Source organism: Ovis canadensis, chromosome 17 (genome assembly GCF_042477335.2).
Source record: "Ovis canadensis isolate MfBH-ARS-UI-01 breed Bighorn chromosome 17, ARS-UI_OviCan_v2, whole genome shotgun sequence".
NCBI classification, from domain to species: Eukaryota; Metazoa; Chordata; class Mammalia; order Artiodactyla; family Bovidae; genus Ovis; species Ovis canadensis.
In genome coordinates, this window is record NC_091261.1 from 66,012,847 (window position 1) to 66,028,245 (window position 15,399).

Below are 15,399 nucleotides of genomic sequence, written 5' to 3' on the forward strand. Positions count from 1 at the left end.
CCACATTATAAAAAGGTGAAAACTCTTTGAATGATGCAGTTTTCATAATGCAATATATACAAAATGTCATCACAGCATGTATTGATATTAAAACATTTATACTGCTTCAGTTTTTAAATGAATTAAACTTTAGTAAACTTTAAAATTGATTTCCTAGTCACATCAGCCACATTTCCAGTGCTCACTGGGCACATGAGGGGAGCAACTCCCACATTGGCCAGCATGCAGGTCTCCAAGCTAGAGTTTCCTTGCCATTTTTACTTTTTCAAATGATAATTTGAAGTGAATGCACATGAGGTTGGTGGTTTACAGTCTGATCTTTATCATGATGCTCGAAGAGCTGTAGTATAGTTAAGACACAAATAAAAATTAACTTCAAAAGGTTAATTAAAAAAAAAATGACTTCCCTAACATGAATTTTGAGCCACTACAAACGCTATGGTGGTTGTGCCCTCTGATAGGTATTTCTTATTATTAAAGGTTTAAATTACAGCTTTTATGTTGTATTGTTATAAAAGTTAATAGAGATTCCCCATAAAGAAGTTGGCAAATGAGATGATTAAATAAGGAGAAATTTAATGCTCTGAGGTAAATACAATTAATACTTGGGCAGATAAATCCAAGACTTTTTGTTTGCATTTATTCCAAAATATTGAATCTAAGAAGCTAAAGTTCGTCCAATATTCCATTATCTTTTGTACCCCAGGAAATTAAAAAAAAAACAACTGTCAGTTTTAATTGTAGGATGCAGTATTCCAAATTTAGTGATGTTAAAAAATATAAGTGCACCTTAGAATAGATGAAATACAGAATAAAATGAAAGTTTGTTTGTTTTTTGAAGAATGGATAAAAATGTCCGTTCAGTGTGACCCGATTTTTTTTTTCCTGTTTAGGAGATGATCCTCATCTTTTTCTGTGTCTAAACTGGGCCATCTCACCCGTCCTCCCCGCCCCGTTTCTTCTCCTTTCAGGCCGTGAAAGCGAGCACAGAGGCCACCGAGCTGCTACAGAACATCCGTCAGGCGAAGGAGCGGGCTGAGCGTGAGCTGGAGAAGCTGCACAACCGTGAGGACTCCTCCGAAGGCATCAAGAAGAAGCTGGTGGAGGCCGAGGTGAGCAGAGGACCTCCAGCCCCTGGGTCTTGCAGTGCCTGGCCTCTGGCTGTGTGGGGACAAAATGGAGGCACCACCTTCTCTCTGCTCGCCTTTGTTCAAACCACTTTTCCTTTCTGCCTATTCCTCTGAACCCGAGAGGCTTGGGAACGTTTTTCCCCAAAGGGGAGAAGCATTTGTCACAGAAGCTGCAAGTAGAAAGATGTTTTGATAAAAACCGTTCCTTCCTGTTTGTTTTCCTCTGACCCACTCACTTGTGTGGGTGGACTCATGTTTATCTAGGTGACCGTGATGCCATCCCTGAGGTCTTCTCTTCCTTCCCTCTGTACCCTTGCTTTTCCTTGACTTTTCCTCCCAGCAGTGATAATAACAGTAAATTTTGAGGCTTCAGCTGTGACCTGTGTGTGTTGGTAACTCCCAGATCTGTATTTTGGGGCCTCTTCTCTCCCTTCAATTCTTTGTTGTTGTTGTTGTTGTTGAAACCAATTATATAATTATGCAGAAAACACATGAGTGTCTTCTCATTGTAAAAAAAAAAAAAAGAAATCACAGAACTGAAGAATCTAGAATCAGAAGGGACGTTTCCCTTACTCCCCTCCAGCTTCCCCCTTGCCTGGGTAATGGTTCTGTGGAACAGCTGTGCCATAGTTGACTTAACCATCCCCCTTTCCTGGGCTTTCTGCTTCTCCCTATCACTGTGCTGGTGGTGACCTACTTGTCCACAACTCTCTGGGGCCACCCTCACTCACAATCCAGGCAGTATTTCCCACTGCTCCCCTGACATGTTGCCTGGGTGTCTGAACAGTGCCTCTAACCTAGAATGAACTCACTGTCTTCTGGAACCAGCTGGGTCATCTTCTCAATCTCCTCATGCCGGTCGGGGCCATCGTTGTCCATGTGGTCACCCCAGGCTTGGAGCCTTGACATCGTCTGCTTCTCCCTGGGCCCTGCCACTCCACACGTGCTTCAGCCCTGCCAGTGCACCCACACTGTCCCCCTCCAGCATCTCCCCCCGCTGGCCATTTCTGCAGGCCTCCTCATAGTGCAGGTGCTCTTCCTCCCAGCTGAGCAGATGCACTCATTTCTCGGCTTTCTGCTTCCAGTCTCACTTTCCTCCCAGCTAACTCAGAAATGTCAGACTTGGGGACCTCCGGCTCCAGGCTCATCACCACCCCTTGTACCATCCCAAAGCCATTAGTGCTTCCCTATGTCTTAGATTCATGAGACTATCAGCCGTTTGACCCACACGTGCTCCCCTTGCCATGTTCTCCTGCTTCCCCCAAACTCACCTTATGCAGCAGCCCCTCTGTGCTCTACCTGGGGTCTAAGCTGGCCACCTCCGTGCTGCTGCGCCCATCTTTATTTGAAAGGCCTCACCTCTCCCCTCGGCCCTCTCCCCTCCAGCCCGCTGCATCGGCCCCCTCCACAGCTCACATCTCCTCGACTCCTCCCTTCACCTGCTCAGTTCAAAGCTCTCTTTCCTGCCTGCAACCTCCTGCAGCGCTCCATACCTGTGTGCTTCATGGCTCTGCCCCTTCTCACCCACTTTATGTTTACTTGTCTTTCTCTTACCTCTTCAAGGGCAGGCATTCTGTCGACTTCCTCTGGGTATTTTCCAAGATGCCTAGTGTGGTACTTTGCAGATAGTAGGTGCTTGGTAAATATTTGAATGAATGAATGCACTCTTGTAACCTACACAAGCGAGTACTACTCGGATTCCAGAACCGTGTCTTCCTCGCCGTGGCTCTGGGTGCCTGCGACTTCTCTTCCCTGCCGCGAGCGTCCGCTTCCCGAGGGCCCTGTCCCTCGGCGCAGGCGTTGCGCCCGCAGCCGTCACCCCATTAAAACTGTCTGATTGATTCACGATCTGCAGGAACGCCGACACTCTCTGGAGAACAAGGTAAAGAGGCTAGAGACCATGGAGCGTAGAGAAAACAGACTGAAGGATGACATCCAGACAAAGTCCCAACAGATCCAGCAGATGGCTGATAAAATTCTGGTGAGCAGGAGCCAAGGTTGGCAAGTTCAACGATAACAGGTTGCAGAGGGAAGGGGGTCCAAAGAAGAAGCAGCCACCGGCACAGGGGAGGTTGTCGCCGAGTGGGCGAATTAAGAGGAAGTGGTCTTAGCGGATGACACGTCAGAGACTAGCATGAGTAACCTTACATGTTGGACTTTTCAGCACTGGTAACAGATCCATCAGTATGGTTTTTTTTTTTCTTTTTTTTCGCTCTGTTTGCTACTGCCTGACCTTTAGAAATACGAACGTGCACACGCTGTCATCTCCAATACATTTTTACAGGAGGATTTACGTACTCCTATCAGCAGAGTTTTGTATGGCTGTTAACATTGCAAATGCTCATTTAAAAAAAGAAGGGGTAGGGATTCAGGGCTTTAAGACTAACACTCAGATCCTCACTTTTGCAGAGGAAAGAAGTTAGTCACGCAGAATTGTTTTTCTCCGAGTAGTATTTGTCATAGATCCATGTTCACCCACTCACTTTCTCTGCTACAGTTGGTTATTATTCTTATTAGTATTTTCACTTTCCTTAGATGTAGCAGATCTTTTTTTTTTTTTTTTAGGTTTGTAATCACAGTGATTCTGTTTTTGGCTCTGATCAAATTAACTTGATCAAGGAAGGCTTGGGTGATACTTGCCAACGTGTTGGAAGTTTTGCTCCTCCCAGGGTGGAAGGCAGGTGAACCTTTAAAGGACTCTCCTTGAATTTCAGTCCCCAAATCAAGAATTTGAAGCCACTTTGGGGAGTGTGTTCATAGCCCCTTCCTTCCCTGCCCCTGGGAGAGACTCTGGAGTAGTCGACCATTCCTCTCCACCATAAAAAGGCAAGGTGGTAAGCAGGGTGCTTTCTGCCTCCCTCTCTCTGTCTCTCTCTGCATCACTTCTGGGAAATGAGTCACCAGCAACTATATGAACTCCAGAATGACCGACTTATAGACCTATACTATACCAAACAAAACCCAATAAAAACCTGACGCTTCAAATCTTTACATCTCTGTCTATATTCATGAGCATGTGGGTATTCTTGAACAAATAGATGAAAAGAGAAATCAGTTAAATTGTTTTGCTTTGACACAGTCTTCATAGATCCGTCTACACACAAAGGCAGATGTGACTGTTAGTCTACTCTCTCTGTTCTCGTGCCGTCATCCAAGTTTCTCTTGGCAATTGTCAAGTGTGTGAATTTTACCGTGAGTCAAGTGAATTCCCACCGAGATTCCACCACTGCCACCTCTTGCTTGGTGCGAACGACGTGGTTAAGTCTCTTGTGGTTGCAAAGTGTTTCTCTGTTTAATGGTGATGTGTTCATTCATTCATTCAACAAATATTTAATGAGCTTCTACTATGTGCCAGGCACTATTCTAGGAGCTGGAAACAGCAGCGAACCGAAGTGTTTGCATAACAGGACGGAAGAGTCTGATCCAACACATGTAGAAAAGATAACGTTTTAAAAAATGACAACAACAACAAAAAATGCCAAAATGCGAAGAAGTCAGATTTTAGAATGTCTGCTTTTCCAAAGGTTCATTTGCAATTAAAACGTCGGAGTGTAGAGTTCTGCATTCCTGGATTATATGTTGCAAAGTCCCATTCATACATGGATCAGAAATTTGGTCTCAACGTTGTGCATCTCAGATGTCTGAGTTTTCAACCTGTTGTCAGTTTGATTTTCATTCCTGTGCCATCTTAGGAGGACTGAAACTAAGACAATTATCAAGTGATTTCTAACGTAAAGGAAAAGTAGCAGATTTCTTTTTCCAAGTATGTCTTATTACCTAGTACCTTTGTGGTTGTGACTTCATTTATCAGAAAGTACCTTTTGTTCAAGAACCTGGTGCTTAGGCTGTTAATAAAGTATCTGGAACAGGAGCAAAGAGGGGTCCTTAATACTGTTACCTAATGATGATGCTCGGAAAGTCATCTCAAATGTCATTTGCATTAAAGTATTTGCTATTCTGATAAGAACTTTCAAAACAGATAATGGGGGTTCTCATTATAGCAGAGTCTTTTGCTTTAATAAAAAGACCTCATTTCTGGGGATCCTTTAATATACCTAAAGCCCTTAAAGTATGTTTTTATTACTTAACATCCTATTTACATTCAACTTTTCAAGATGACATCTGTTAGATTGCAACAGATCTTGTGCACCTGGTTTTAACATTGAATACTTTACTGGCCCCCAAGTCAAAGTCAATGCTTACAGACTTCAGAATTTCAAAAGCTTAATCAGTACCATTTCATGTGTGTGTGAATCTGAAAGTATTTTTTTCTCCATTTTATAGTCATATCCTGTATAATTTCCTCATTCTTCAAATTCTCATAATTATTTCCATTTCAAAGAAAATCTTCAAGATAGTGTGAAGAGATGAAAACTTGGAGTAATGACTTTTGATATTAGTAATTAACGAATGGGTCCAGATTCATAAGAATTAATGTAGATGCAGATAGTTTCATTTAGAGAATATTTCAGTAAGTTGAATGCTGGCTTTTATATGACCAGTTTATAATATGTTGCAAATGAATTGGTATAATTTCCAAATGAATTTTGTTTAAAAGCATAAATCTTAATAAGAGAATAAAGAGGACTTTACATTTGAGCTGTTTATATTACTCCAAATTCTCTTCCTATCTTCCACATATGTGTACACATATTTATGTCATTTTTAGTCAATTTTATGTTCTGCCTTCTTCCCATTAGTGTTACATCATCTACACATGATATCATATGAACATCTCTAGATAGTCACATTCTCCATATTACTAGTCAGTTAAAATAATCATTCAAAACTCAAAGTGTTTGAAATGTTATATTAGTTTTTCTTCTTAGCTAGGGTTCCTGTGCAATCATTTTATTAATGAGGAAAATATAAATTTTTTTATCATTAAAATAAACAAAGTAAGTTTCCATTACTTTTCTTGTTTAAGGCTGTCATTGGAGCAACAATTGCCTGAGGTTCAAGATAGTGGTCAGGGGCTGTGCACTGTATGGAATTTTGAAATTGTGTTGCCTCGTTACTCTCATTTCTCTAAGCAGAGATGAAGAGCTGCCTTTGACCTGTCACACTGATAGGTTTCTGATCCCAGCCCACCAGCTGTGTGTGTATGTGTGTGAATACTTGGACTTGGAAGTCCCAGGGCCAAGGCTCAGTGGTGGTTTCCTTCTCAGGAGCCTTAGAGGCTAGTTGTGAGGAAGCACACGCCTGTAGTCTCTGGTGCCTGTGCCAAAGCCGTGTTTCCTCTAAATGTCTGACATGCATTGGCTCTGCCCTTCCTTCACACACCTGAGCATCTCCTCTTTTTCGTCTAGGAGCTGGAGGAGAAGCACAGAGAAGCCCAGGTCTCAGCCCAGCATCTGGAGGTGCACCTGAAACAGAAAGAACAGCACTATGAGGAAAAAATTAAAGTAAAGACACTTTCTGGTTCTCTCTGCCCTTCCTCCTGTAGCACCATGTAGCTCCTCTCTCTTCCCAGGTGCTTTGGGCCACTTCCTGCTAGAACAAAGGACTGTCTGGGGTAAATGCTGTCCTCAGGCCATGATGGGGGGTTTTATCCATGGAGGGGGTTGGAGATCAGAAGTTCAAAAATAGTTTATTTCAAAAAATTTGGTCATTGTGTATCTTTAAATATTTAAAGATATCTTTAATATATTAAAATATTTAAAATATATTTAATAAATCTTAAAAGTATAAAAATAATACATCTTTAAAATATTTTTTGACCCACTGTCACTCAGTCCATGAATATTTAGATTTAGACAGACTCATCATTTCGTGGCTTTTAATTTCCTTCTTGCATCTTAGACCTAGATCTTTGTCTTTTATATAAAGTGTATCCTTGAGGACTTTCTTTAGTGGAGATAATGCTGGTGCCAGCCTCTATGTTTTGTGTGTCTGAAAATGTCTCTGTTTCTTCCTAGTTCTTGAAAGATGTTTTGACAGGGCATAGATTTCTAGGTTGGCAGTTATTTCTTATGATACTTTTTGAAAATATCATTCCATTGATGTGTTTGGCTTTTATTATTGCAGTTGACAGTCAACTGTCAGTCTAACTGTTGCTTTCTTTGAAAGCAATCGTTCTTTTTTCTTTTAAAACTTTGTTTTGTCTTAAATTTTCTGAAGTTTTACTGTGCTAAAACTTGACATGTAGACAGATACAGAGTTATTTATTTATCCTTCTTGAGATATACTGGACTTTGGAATATATTAAAAAAAGTTCTGGAAAATTATTGGTCATTATGTCTCAAATATTGCCTCTTCCTCTTCTCTCTTTCCTTCCCTTATGAGAATTTGATTAGGCATGTGTTAGGTTACCACTTGTCTTTTGGTGCTGCATTCTGGTTAAGCTCTAATTGATTTTCCAGGGTACTAATCCTTCCCTGTCTAATCTGCTGCTAAATTCATCCATTGAGTTTTAAATTTCAGTTACTGTATTTATTGGTTTCTTGTCAGTCTGTTTGGTTCTTTTCCAAGTTTACTAGAATATTTAAGACAAGAACTTTTCATTCCCTGCATTCATTTGAAGCTTATCTTCTGCTTCTTTAAACTCATTAGCATAGTTATTTTTCCATCTATAACTGATGATTCCAGTATCTGAAGTATCTGAAGGTCTGTTTCTGCTGTTGTTTCTCCTGGTTCTTTTTTATGGTGTCTGTCTTTTTGTGTGCCTGGTCAGCTGCTCAGTTTCCTTGGCAAATTAATGACGGGGATTCTTTGAGACCTTGAATGAAAATGTGTGCCCACTTTGGGGGCATCCCTGGGCTTTGACTTCTCTATTTCCTTACCCTTTGAGGAAATTGAAAATGAAGCTCAAGTTTTTTTTCAGCAAATGCCTGAAGTTCAAAACAGCCTTCTGCACTTCTTACCTCTTTGGGTTTCTGCTTTCACTTAGATTTAGTCTGTAATTTCTTACTCTCTTGCCAATTCTTAGGTACTTTTGGGAAATGTTTTTCATATTCTATCTAGCATTTTAAGTCATTTTTCATAGAAGAGCTGGCTTAAGTAATCCAGTCCACTATATCAAATAGTGAATTAAATTATTTCACTTATTGACATTATCATTTCATTTCAATTTTTAGTAGTAAGTTTGGTGGCCAGAAGTGACCACCAGCCTATTTCCTTTTAAAATCACACCATATTTTCATTGTGATTTTGGACCAAGCCTTTAATTATGTCTTATGTTCTTGAGAATCAGACATTGATTGGTCATTACATCTCAAATACTGTTATTTTCCCTTCCAAGTCAGACACTGAAGGAGTCTTTTAATTTTTGTGATGATTGTATTACTGGTTTGTTTGGTATCCTCAAAGATTTAGCTGTTCCTATTTTGGGGAACAACAAGTATACATACTCACATAGCATCCTCACCATCACTATTCTGGCATCCTCTCTTTCACCCCAGGGTTACTTTTGGTTATTTTTCATTGAAAGAAATACAAGGAAAGAACCTAGAATGGACCTTAGTTTTAGTGTGAATGCCCGCTTTCATACATTTTCAACTTTATCTGCCAATTTTTGGTTTTAGTTCTTACTGGCTTCTAGACTTTTATCTTTGAAATAAACTACCTTTCAGAAAATTATGAGAATGTTTACATTGTCCCCTGCACCTTTGCATGTTACCTTTGCAAAATTCATTCTGTAATTTGGGTGAGTATATTGACTTTCCTGTCAGAAAGTCATGTTTTATCTTAAATTGATATAAATGTCTACAGTGGAATCTCTGATTTCAAACAAATTCCTTGCTTCCCTCTCAGGCATCATCTTATTCATCCTTCTGCCAGGTTAGCCCAGTCAAAGCCAGGATGTGTGCCATTTTGATAAAGGCTTGTCCCTTCTGGCTCATACTTCTTTGTGTTGGTATTCATTGCTGCCAAAATGGAGGTCTTATTTTTTTTTTTAATGTTTATTATTTATTTGAGTGCACAGGGTCTTAGTTGTGGCACGCAGGATCTTTTAAGTTGAGGCATGCAAACTCTTAGTTGTGGCATGGGATCTAGCTCCCTGCTGCTGCTACTGCTGCTGCCAAGTCGCTTCAGTCATGTCCAACTCTGTGCAACCCCAGAGACGGCAGCCCACCAGGCTCCCCCATCCCTGGGATTCTCCAGGCAAGAACACTAGTTCCCTGACCAGAGATCAAATCTGGGCACCCTGCATTGGGAGCGTGGAGTCTTAACCACTGGGCCACCAGGGAAGTCCTTGGGGAGGTCTTATTTTGAACAGAGTCATTCTGAAAATGGGCGTCATTGCTTCTTGCCTCGTAAGCAAAAGACTCCTTGTGTAGGCATTATGTGTTCTTTGCTACCTTCTCGGTGGCAAGAACTTGGCTTTATAGATCCTAGAGAATGCTAAGGAGAGATTTGTTTTCTTCTTCCTTCCCTCCTGGCTTTATGAAACCATTTCTTTTTAGTCAGCTCTGCTTTGTGGCCCTGTTTTATCCCCTGTAAGGCCATTTTGGTAATAATTGTGATCATACCTCAGATTTGGTCCTTTACTTATTCGTAATTTTAGAATCGCATCCTGACATCCAAGAGAACAAGCGGCTTATCCTCTTGAGGTTCATCCCTCCTCCCATGACCCCGTCCTCCACCTCTTATTCTTTTCTACCAACTTTCACTCTGTTTTTTTCATCAGTTAGTTCTCATTTAAAACCCTCTTTGAAATTGTCCTTTTCATTCTTTATCATGCAGGCCCCCTCCCGGCTCACTGGCTCTTTTCAGGGACGATGTCCCCATGAGCTGTGAAGGGCCCTTCACAATAGACAGTGTGGGAAAGGCAGATTTCAGCTCCCATCTGTGACCCCAATTCTTTGGGCTTTCTTCCCAGTATCAGATGTGGTGTCATTCAGAGAAGCTCAGTGATGAGAAACACAGGGTCAAAGGCTTGGCAAGTCATGATGTCGCCTTTCTTCCTCTCATTTTTGCTGGTTGTTTTGGCAACTGGTGGTGCTCTGTGTGTCCCCTCGAAGAACATTAGATCAAGCTGGTGGATGGTGACACCATTACTGTTTTATTTTTTCCTCTTGGGAACACTAGGTGCTTACAGTGGCATTCTCAGCACTGAGAACAAATGATTTCCCTTCCCCTGGGAAAGGTTTCTCTTTCCAGTGACTTTTTTTTTTTTTTTTTTTTTTACCCCCAGCTGGATCAGAGGAAGGATTGGAGGAAAGAGGTCCCCCCAACCCATGCCGTCTCTTCAGTCTGTTGACTCCCCACCTACTTTATCAGTAGGCAGAATCAGTAGGCAGAATCCTCTTGTCCCTGGTGGTTTCTGAACCACGCTTTCCGTGGTCACACAGGTTTCCTCAGCCTTCAGCTTTCTATCCTTCCACTCCCAGTCTGGAGATAACGAAATTATTTCTGTACAAATTAAGAGCAAGCATTGTTCTGAAAACTGCTGGCACGTTGACTACTATAACATTGCCCCGAGGTACTAGCTGCAAACCATAAGATCTCTAGAGTGATCTTTCCCCGCCACCGCCCTCATTCTGGTGCCCACCTGCACTTTGACTATCCCTCTCTGGTCTTTTTGGGCGCTAATTTTAAAATAAATTCTTAGTTCAGGTCCTTCAGTTACTTGCCATTTGATGATCATGCTTGACTTCTTAACCTCATCCCAGCCAATAGATCTCTACCCTGGAGTTGGGGAAGTGCGGCTTCTCCAGTGCTTTTCCTCTCCTTTCCTACTTTTCTCCGGTACCTCTTGTTAGTCTGCTGGGCTCAGGACACTAACTTCTCCTTTTGTTTCCCCTCAGGTGTTGGACAATCAGATAAAGAAAGACCTAGCAGACAAGGAGACACTGGAGAACCTGATGCAAAGACACGAAGAGGAGGCCCATGAAAAAGGCAAAATTCTCAGCGAGCAGAAGGCGGTAGGTAGACGGAGTTGCAAAGCCGGTTTTCATGGGAGGGATTGTGAACCATGCCAGAAATCATGGGCTGGAGAAGAGTCCATTTGGTCTGTTTTATCCTGTGGAGTCTGTCACTAACAGAAAGCTCTCTCTACAAGCCCTTCCTCTGGTAAAATGTGGCAGTGGTGGCTTGTGGCCAGTTTTGCCTTTCACACCCTTTAAGAACTCACACTTACCTGTATCAGCTAGAACTGTGACTTTTAAAACGTCCCCCCGATAACAAGCCCGGTGGCCCTTGGCCTCAGCCAGGCATCTTATTTCCTTTCTAATCCCTATAGGCAGATGTTTTCAGAAACCTGCAGCTTAAAAGATTCCCCTGTTGTGCTTGTTAATCTACTTATTATCTCAGACCCTACTGAGATTTTTCACATCAGAATCTCTAAAGGAGGGTCCTGGGAAGTGATATTTTTAACCAGCAAGCCCGTCCCCTCCCCACCCTTCCTGTCCTGGCCAATTCTTATGTTTCACTAAGTTGGGGAAGCTTTGATGTACAGAATCTAGGACAGTAAGGGCTGGGTGAGAAGAAATCACTCAGAGAACGACAAGCCCATGGGTGATAAGAGCAGGAGCTTGCAGATGCAAGGTTTAGAGGCTCCTGCAGGCTCAGGTCACATGCGGACGACACAGGGATTTAACGAGGCCTATTGACTCAGGGAATGCCAGGTTCCTCAACAGGTCCTCCTGCGTGTGTTTCCTGCAGGTCCCTCAGCTGCTGGGGGGATGTGCAGCCCCTGTTGATAAAATGAACGAGTGCCATCGCTGGGGCTGTGAGATCTATGCCCCTCAGGGTGTAAGCTAGTTGAGTCTCTGGTCTGATGGTCCTGCCTTTAAGATGATCCTTCTCCCTGGCCCACGTGGCCTGTGTCATTCTCACTCCTGTGGCACCATCTGTGTGCAGGGTTCCAAAAGATCCCTTGTGTTTCAGATGATCAATGCCATGGATTCCAAGATCAGATCCCTGGAACAGAGGATAGTTGAATTGTCGGAAGCCAATAAACTTGCGGCCAACAGCAGTCTCTTTACCCAGAGGAACATGTAAGTATTCAGATTCTAACTGCGTGCCTGATTCCACTCTGATCCTGCCTCCTGGGGCGCAAACTCCACTATTCTGTGTGGTGGAGCCGAAGTGGATTTAATGACTCCCATTCTGGGGCCCAACCTCTGTATACTTAGGAAGCTTTGCCCCCTCTGAAGTGGTCTCGCTCTACCCTGTCTTCTCTTTTGAGCTGGGTTTTCTCAAATGCTTCAGATTCCCATCCCATCACAGAGTGTTTTGCTCTCTCTAATGAGTCTATTTATAGCTGGCTTCTGGAGAGCTGCCATCCTTGTTCCCCAGACTTACATCCTGTAATCAGTTGGAGGTGGTCTCCAGTGTGCCCAACTGGGCCATCTAGTTTCTGTTGTGAAGCTGGGCCCTTGGGTGTGAGTTTTGGGGGGTTCAGCAGGTACTCTCCTGTGATCCAGGAGCACTTTGATCTTAATCTTTTCCCCCAAAGAATTATAATCTCCAGGATTTCCACCCCCCTCCCCGCCCCTGCCACCTTAGATATGTCCCTTTAGAGGTCTTAAACATTCCCATCCTAGTTTAAACCTGCTTGGTAGGCTGCTTTCTGATCTTTGAGTCATTCCAGCTTCTGAGCAGCCTGTGGTTAACAGAGAAGTGGAAGGAGTATCATTCTTTTTCTTATGACCCCCTGTTCCCTAGGGCCCATCTCAGTGAGTCATTAGGGTGCTCTTGTACTCAGGAGGCCTTTCCTGCTGTCCTGTACAGACTAGAAAATAAAAAGGTCTACCAAAAGAGTGAAATGATAGTATCCCTTGGCCATACTTAATCTCATCAAGAAGAAACTCTGAGCAGTGGGGACTAAGTGGGCCCCAGGTCCCCCTGCTGGAGTCATGCACACGAGGCCAGGTCTGGACTGCACTAACCTGGGAACAAGTGTGGTCCACTTAACTGAGTCACACCTCTCTGTTTCTGCCTGTCCTTCCAAGGGGGGACATGCTCACCTCTAACAAGACTGTGATTTTGCTTGGCTCCTCCTACCACCCCCACCAGGAAGGCCCAGGAAGAGATGATTTCAGAACTCAGGCAACAGAAGTTTTACCTGGAGACGCAAGCTGGGAAATTGGAGGCCCAGAACCGGAAGCTGGAGGAGCAGCTGGAAAAAATAAGCCACCAAGACCACAGTGACAAGAACCGTCTGCTGGAGCTGGAGACCAGGCTGAGGGAGGTAAGAGTGAAGGGTGACCTCCCAAGGGTATTTGTTGGAGCACCAGAGACCCCAGCCAGCCAGGTGTCAAGCTCAAATCAATAGCCATCATGAATGGTGGTGAAGAGTACAGTCGGGACCACGGGGGTCTGGGTTAGAATTCCACCTCCACTTGTTAGGAGTTTGACAGCCTCAGGGCTGCTCCTTTATCAGGTTATGCAAGAATGACGTAAATTGGTGCACCTTCAAATGGGGGCAGAGAGATTCCTCTGTCCCGGGTCATGGAGGATCACGTGACCGTGTCCTCGCTTGGAGTTTAGCACATAGTATGGCTTAGTAACAGATTTTGTGGCAGTGGGAGACTAAGTGAGAAATCTGAACTTTAGGTTTGTTTGATGGAAGGTGATTGTTTTCAGAGGGATAAAATAGCTGGGAAGGATAGCCAGGTTTGGGAAGGGAAATCCCACACATTTAGTTGTGAATATTTTGAGGTTGATTAAAGCTGTGACTTGACATCACCAACTGTGTATTTATTAAATGCCTGCCATTTGCCAGTTAGTAGCCTGATGGACAGTGGTGACAAGATAGACCCACCCCTGATCTGTGGGGCTGTCAACCCAGCAGGTTGGCTTAGTAGACACTGGCAGAGACAGAACTGGAACTCAGGAGGGAGGTCATTCTAAGTGGGACATCCCAACTGGGTGTGATGACTAGCGACTCATATTTGTGATGGAATTCTTCCAAGAGTGTATGATCTCTGTTATGGCAAAGACTGTTAAGCAGACCATCTTCAGTTAAGGACTAAACCATGAGGGAATTCTGACATTTAAGAATGTCGTCTTTGTTTGTACTGGAGTATTAAGTGAGGCCACTTCTCTGAAGGACCAGGGTTGGCAAGGTGTGGACCCCTCTCTATTAAGACCACGCGGCCTTTGTGTTGAAATGCAGATTCCTGGGTAGCTTCCTCCCTCAGCTTTTTAAATTGAATTGAGTTGAGCAGTGAGGGGATGAGGAGCAGGGATTTGCATTTTTAACAAGCACCCTGGGTGATGCTTATGCTTCCGGAGTTCAAGGACCATTGTTCTTGGTTGTCCAGAAGCCTTAGGCAGTGGTTTTACTTTTCTTATCCAGGCTATATTTTTACTCTTCAGTAAGTTTAACCACACTTCCCTGTAGTGGCAGTCTTAGCAGTATAAGTGTAAATAACTCAGATTTCTCTGAGCGTGGGAACGTTGGCTAACTGTCTTTTGCTTTCCCTTCCCACAAATGTCTTCTGTATCTGCCCTGCAGCTGTTGTTCCACTGGGCATTAATCTAACCCAGGGAAGGTGTGTGGCTTTATTCTTAAATCTGTATAGCTAGCCCCGAAGGGGTGGTGTGAGAAATTTAGGACACTTCCAGAGAGGTTCAGGGCTGTATGTACTCTAGGGGAGTCTGGAGTTTAGCTTTATTGATTTATTTTTAAAATTTTTATGGGATGATTTTTATAGTTGCTTTACAGTGTTGTATTAGTTGTTGCTATACAACAGAGTGAGTCAGTTATACAGTTGTGTTCTTTTCCCATATACATCATTACTGAGTATTGAGTAGAGTTCCCTGTGCTGTACAGCAGGCCCTTATTAGTTACCTATTTTACATATAGTAGTGTGTCTATGTCAGTCCCAATCTCACAATTTATCCCTTTCCCATTCCCCCCTGTTAACCATAACTTTGTTTTCTATATCTGTGAGTCTTTCAGTTCTGTAAATAAGTTCACTTGTACCTTTTTTTTTTTTTAGATTCCACATGTAAGTGATATCATATGATATTTGTCTTTCTCTGTCTGACTTCACTCAATCTTAAGTCCCTCCATGTTGCTGCAGATGGTATTATTTCATTCCTTCTTACAGTGACTAGTATTCCAATGTGTATATGTACCACAGCTTGTTTATCCATTTCTCTGTCGATGGACGTTTAGGTTGCTTCCATGTTCTGGCTGTTGTAAACAGTGCTGCAGTGGGTTGCATGTATCTTTTTAAATTACGGTTTTCTCTGGATATATGCTGAGGAGTGGGATGTGGGATCATATGGTAGCTCTGTTTTTAGTTTTTTAAGGAACTGCCATACTGTTCCCTATGGTGACTGTATCATCAAAATCCTATTGGTTCTCTAGGTT

The 15,399-nt window shown here is 43.0% G+C and overlaps 1 protein-coding gene across 7 annotated transcripts in view; it reads left to right on the top strand.

The window, feature by feature from the left end:
* The window catches only part of CIT (citron rho-interacting serine/threonine kinase), a 171,776-nt gene that overhangs the window by 101,905 nt on the left and 54,472 nt on the right, over positions 1-15,399 (top strand). For all 7 annotated transcript variants that reach the window (XM_069557922.1, XM_069557923.1, XM_069557924.1 and 4 more), the window contains 6 exons: positions 972-1,112; positions 2,986-3,111; positions 6,440-6,535; positions 10,880-10,996; positions 11,961-12,070; positions 13,092-13,266. In XM_069557922.1, the coding sequence (XP_069414023.1) occupies positions 972-1,112; positions 2,986-3,111; positions 6,440-6,535; positions 10,880-10,996; positions 11,961-12,070; positions 13,092-13,266 (765 nt within the window). The remainder of the gene's footprint in view (positions 1-971; positions 1,113-2,985; positions 3,112-6,439; positions 6,536-10,879; positions 10,997-11,960; positions 12,071-13,091; positions 13,267-15,399) is intronic.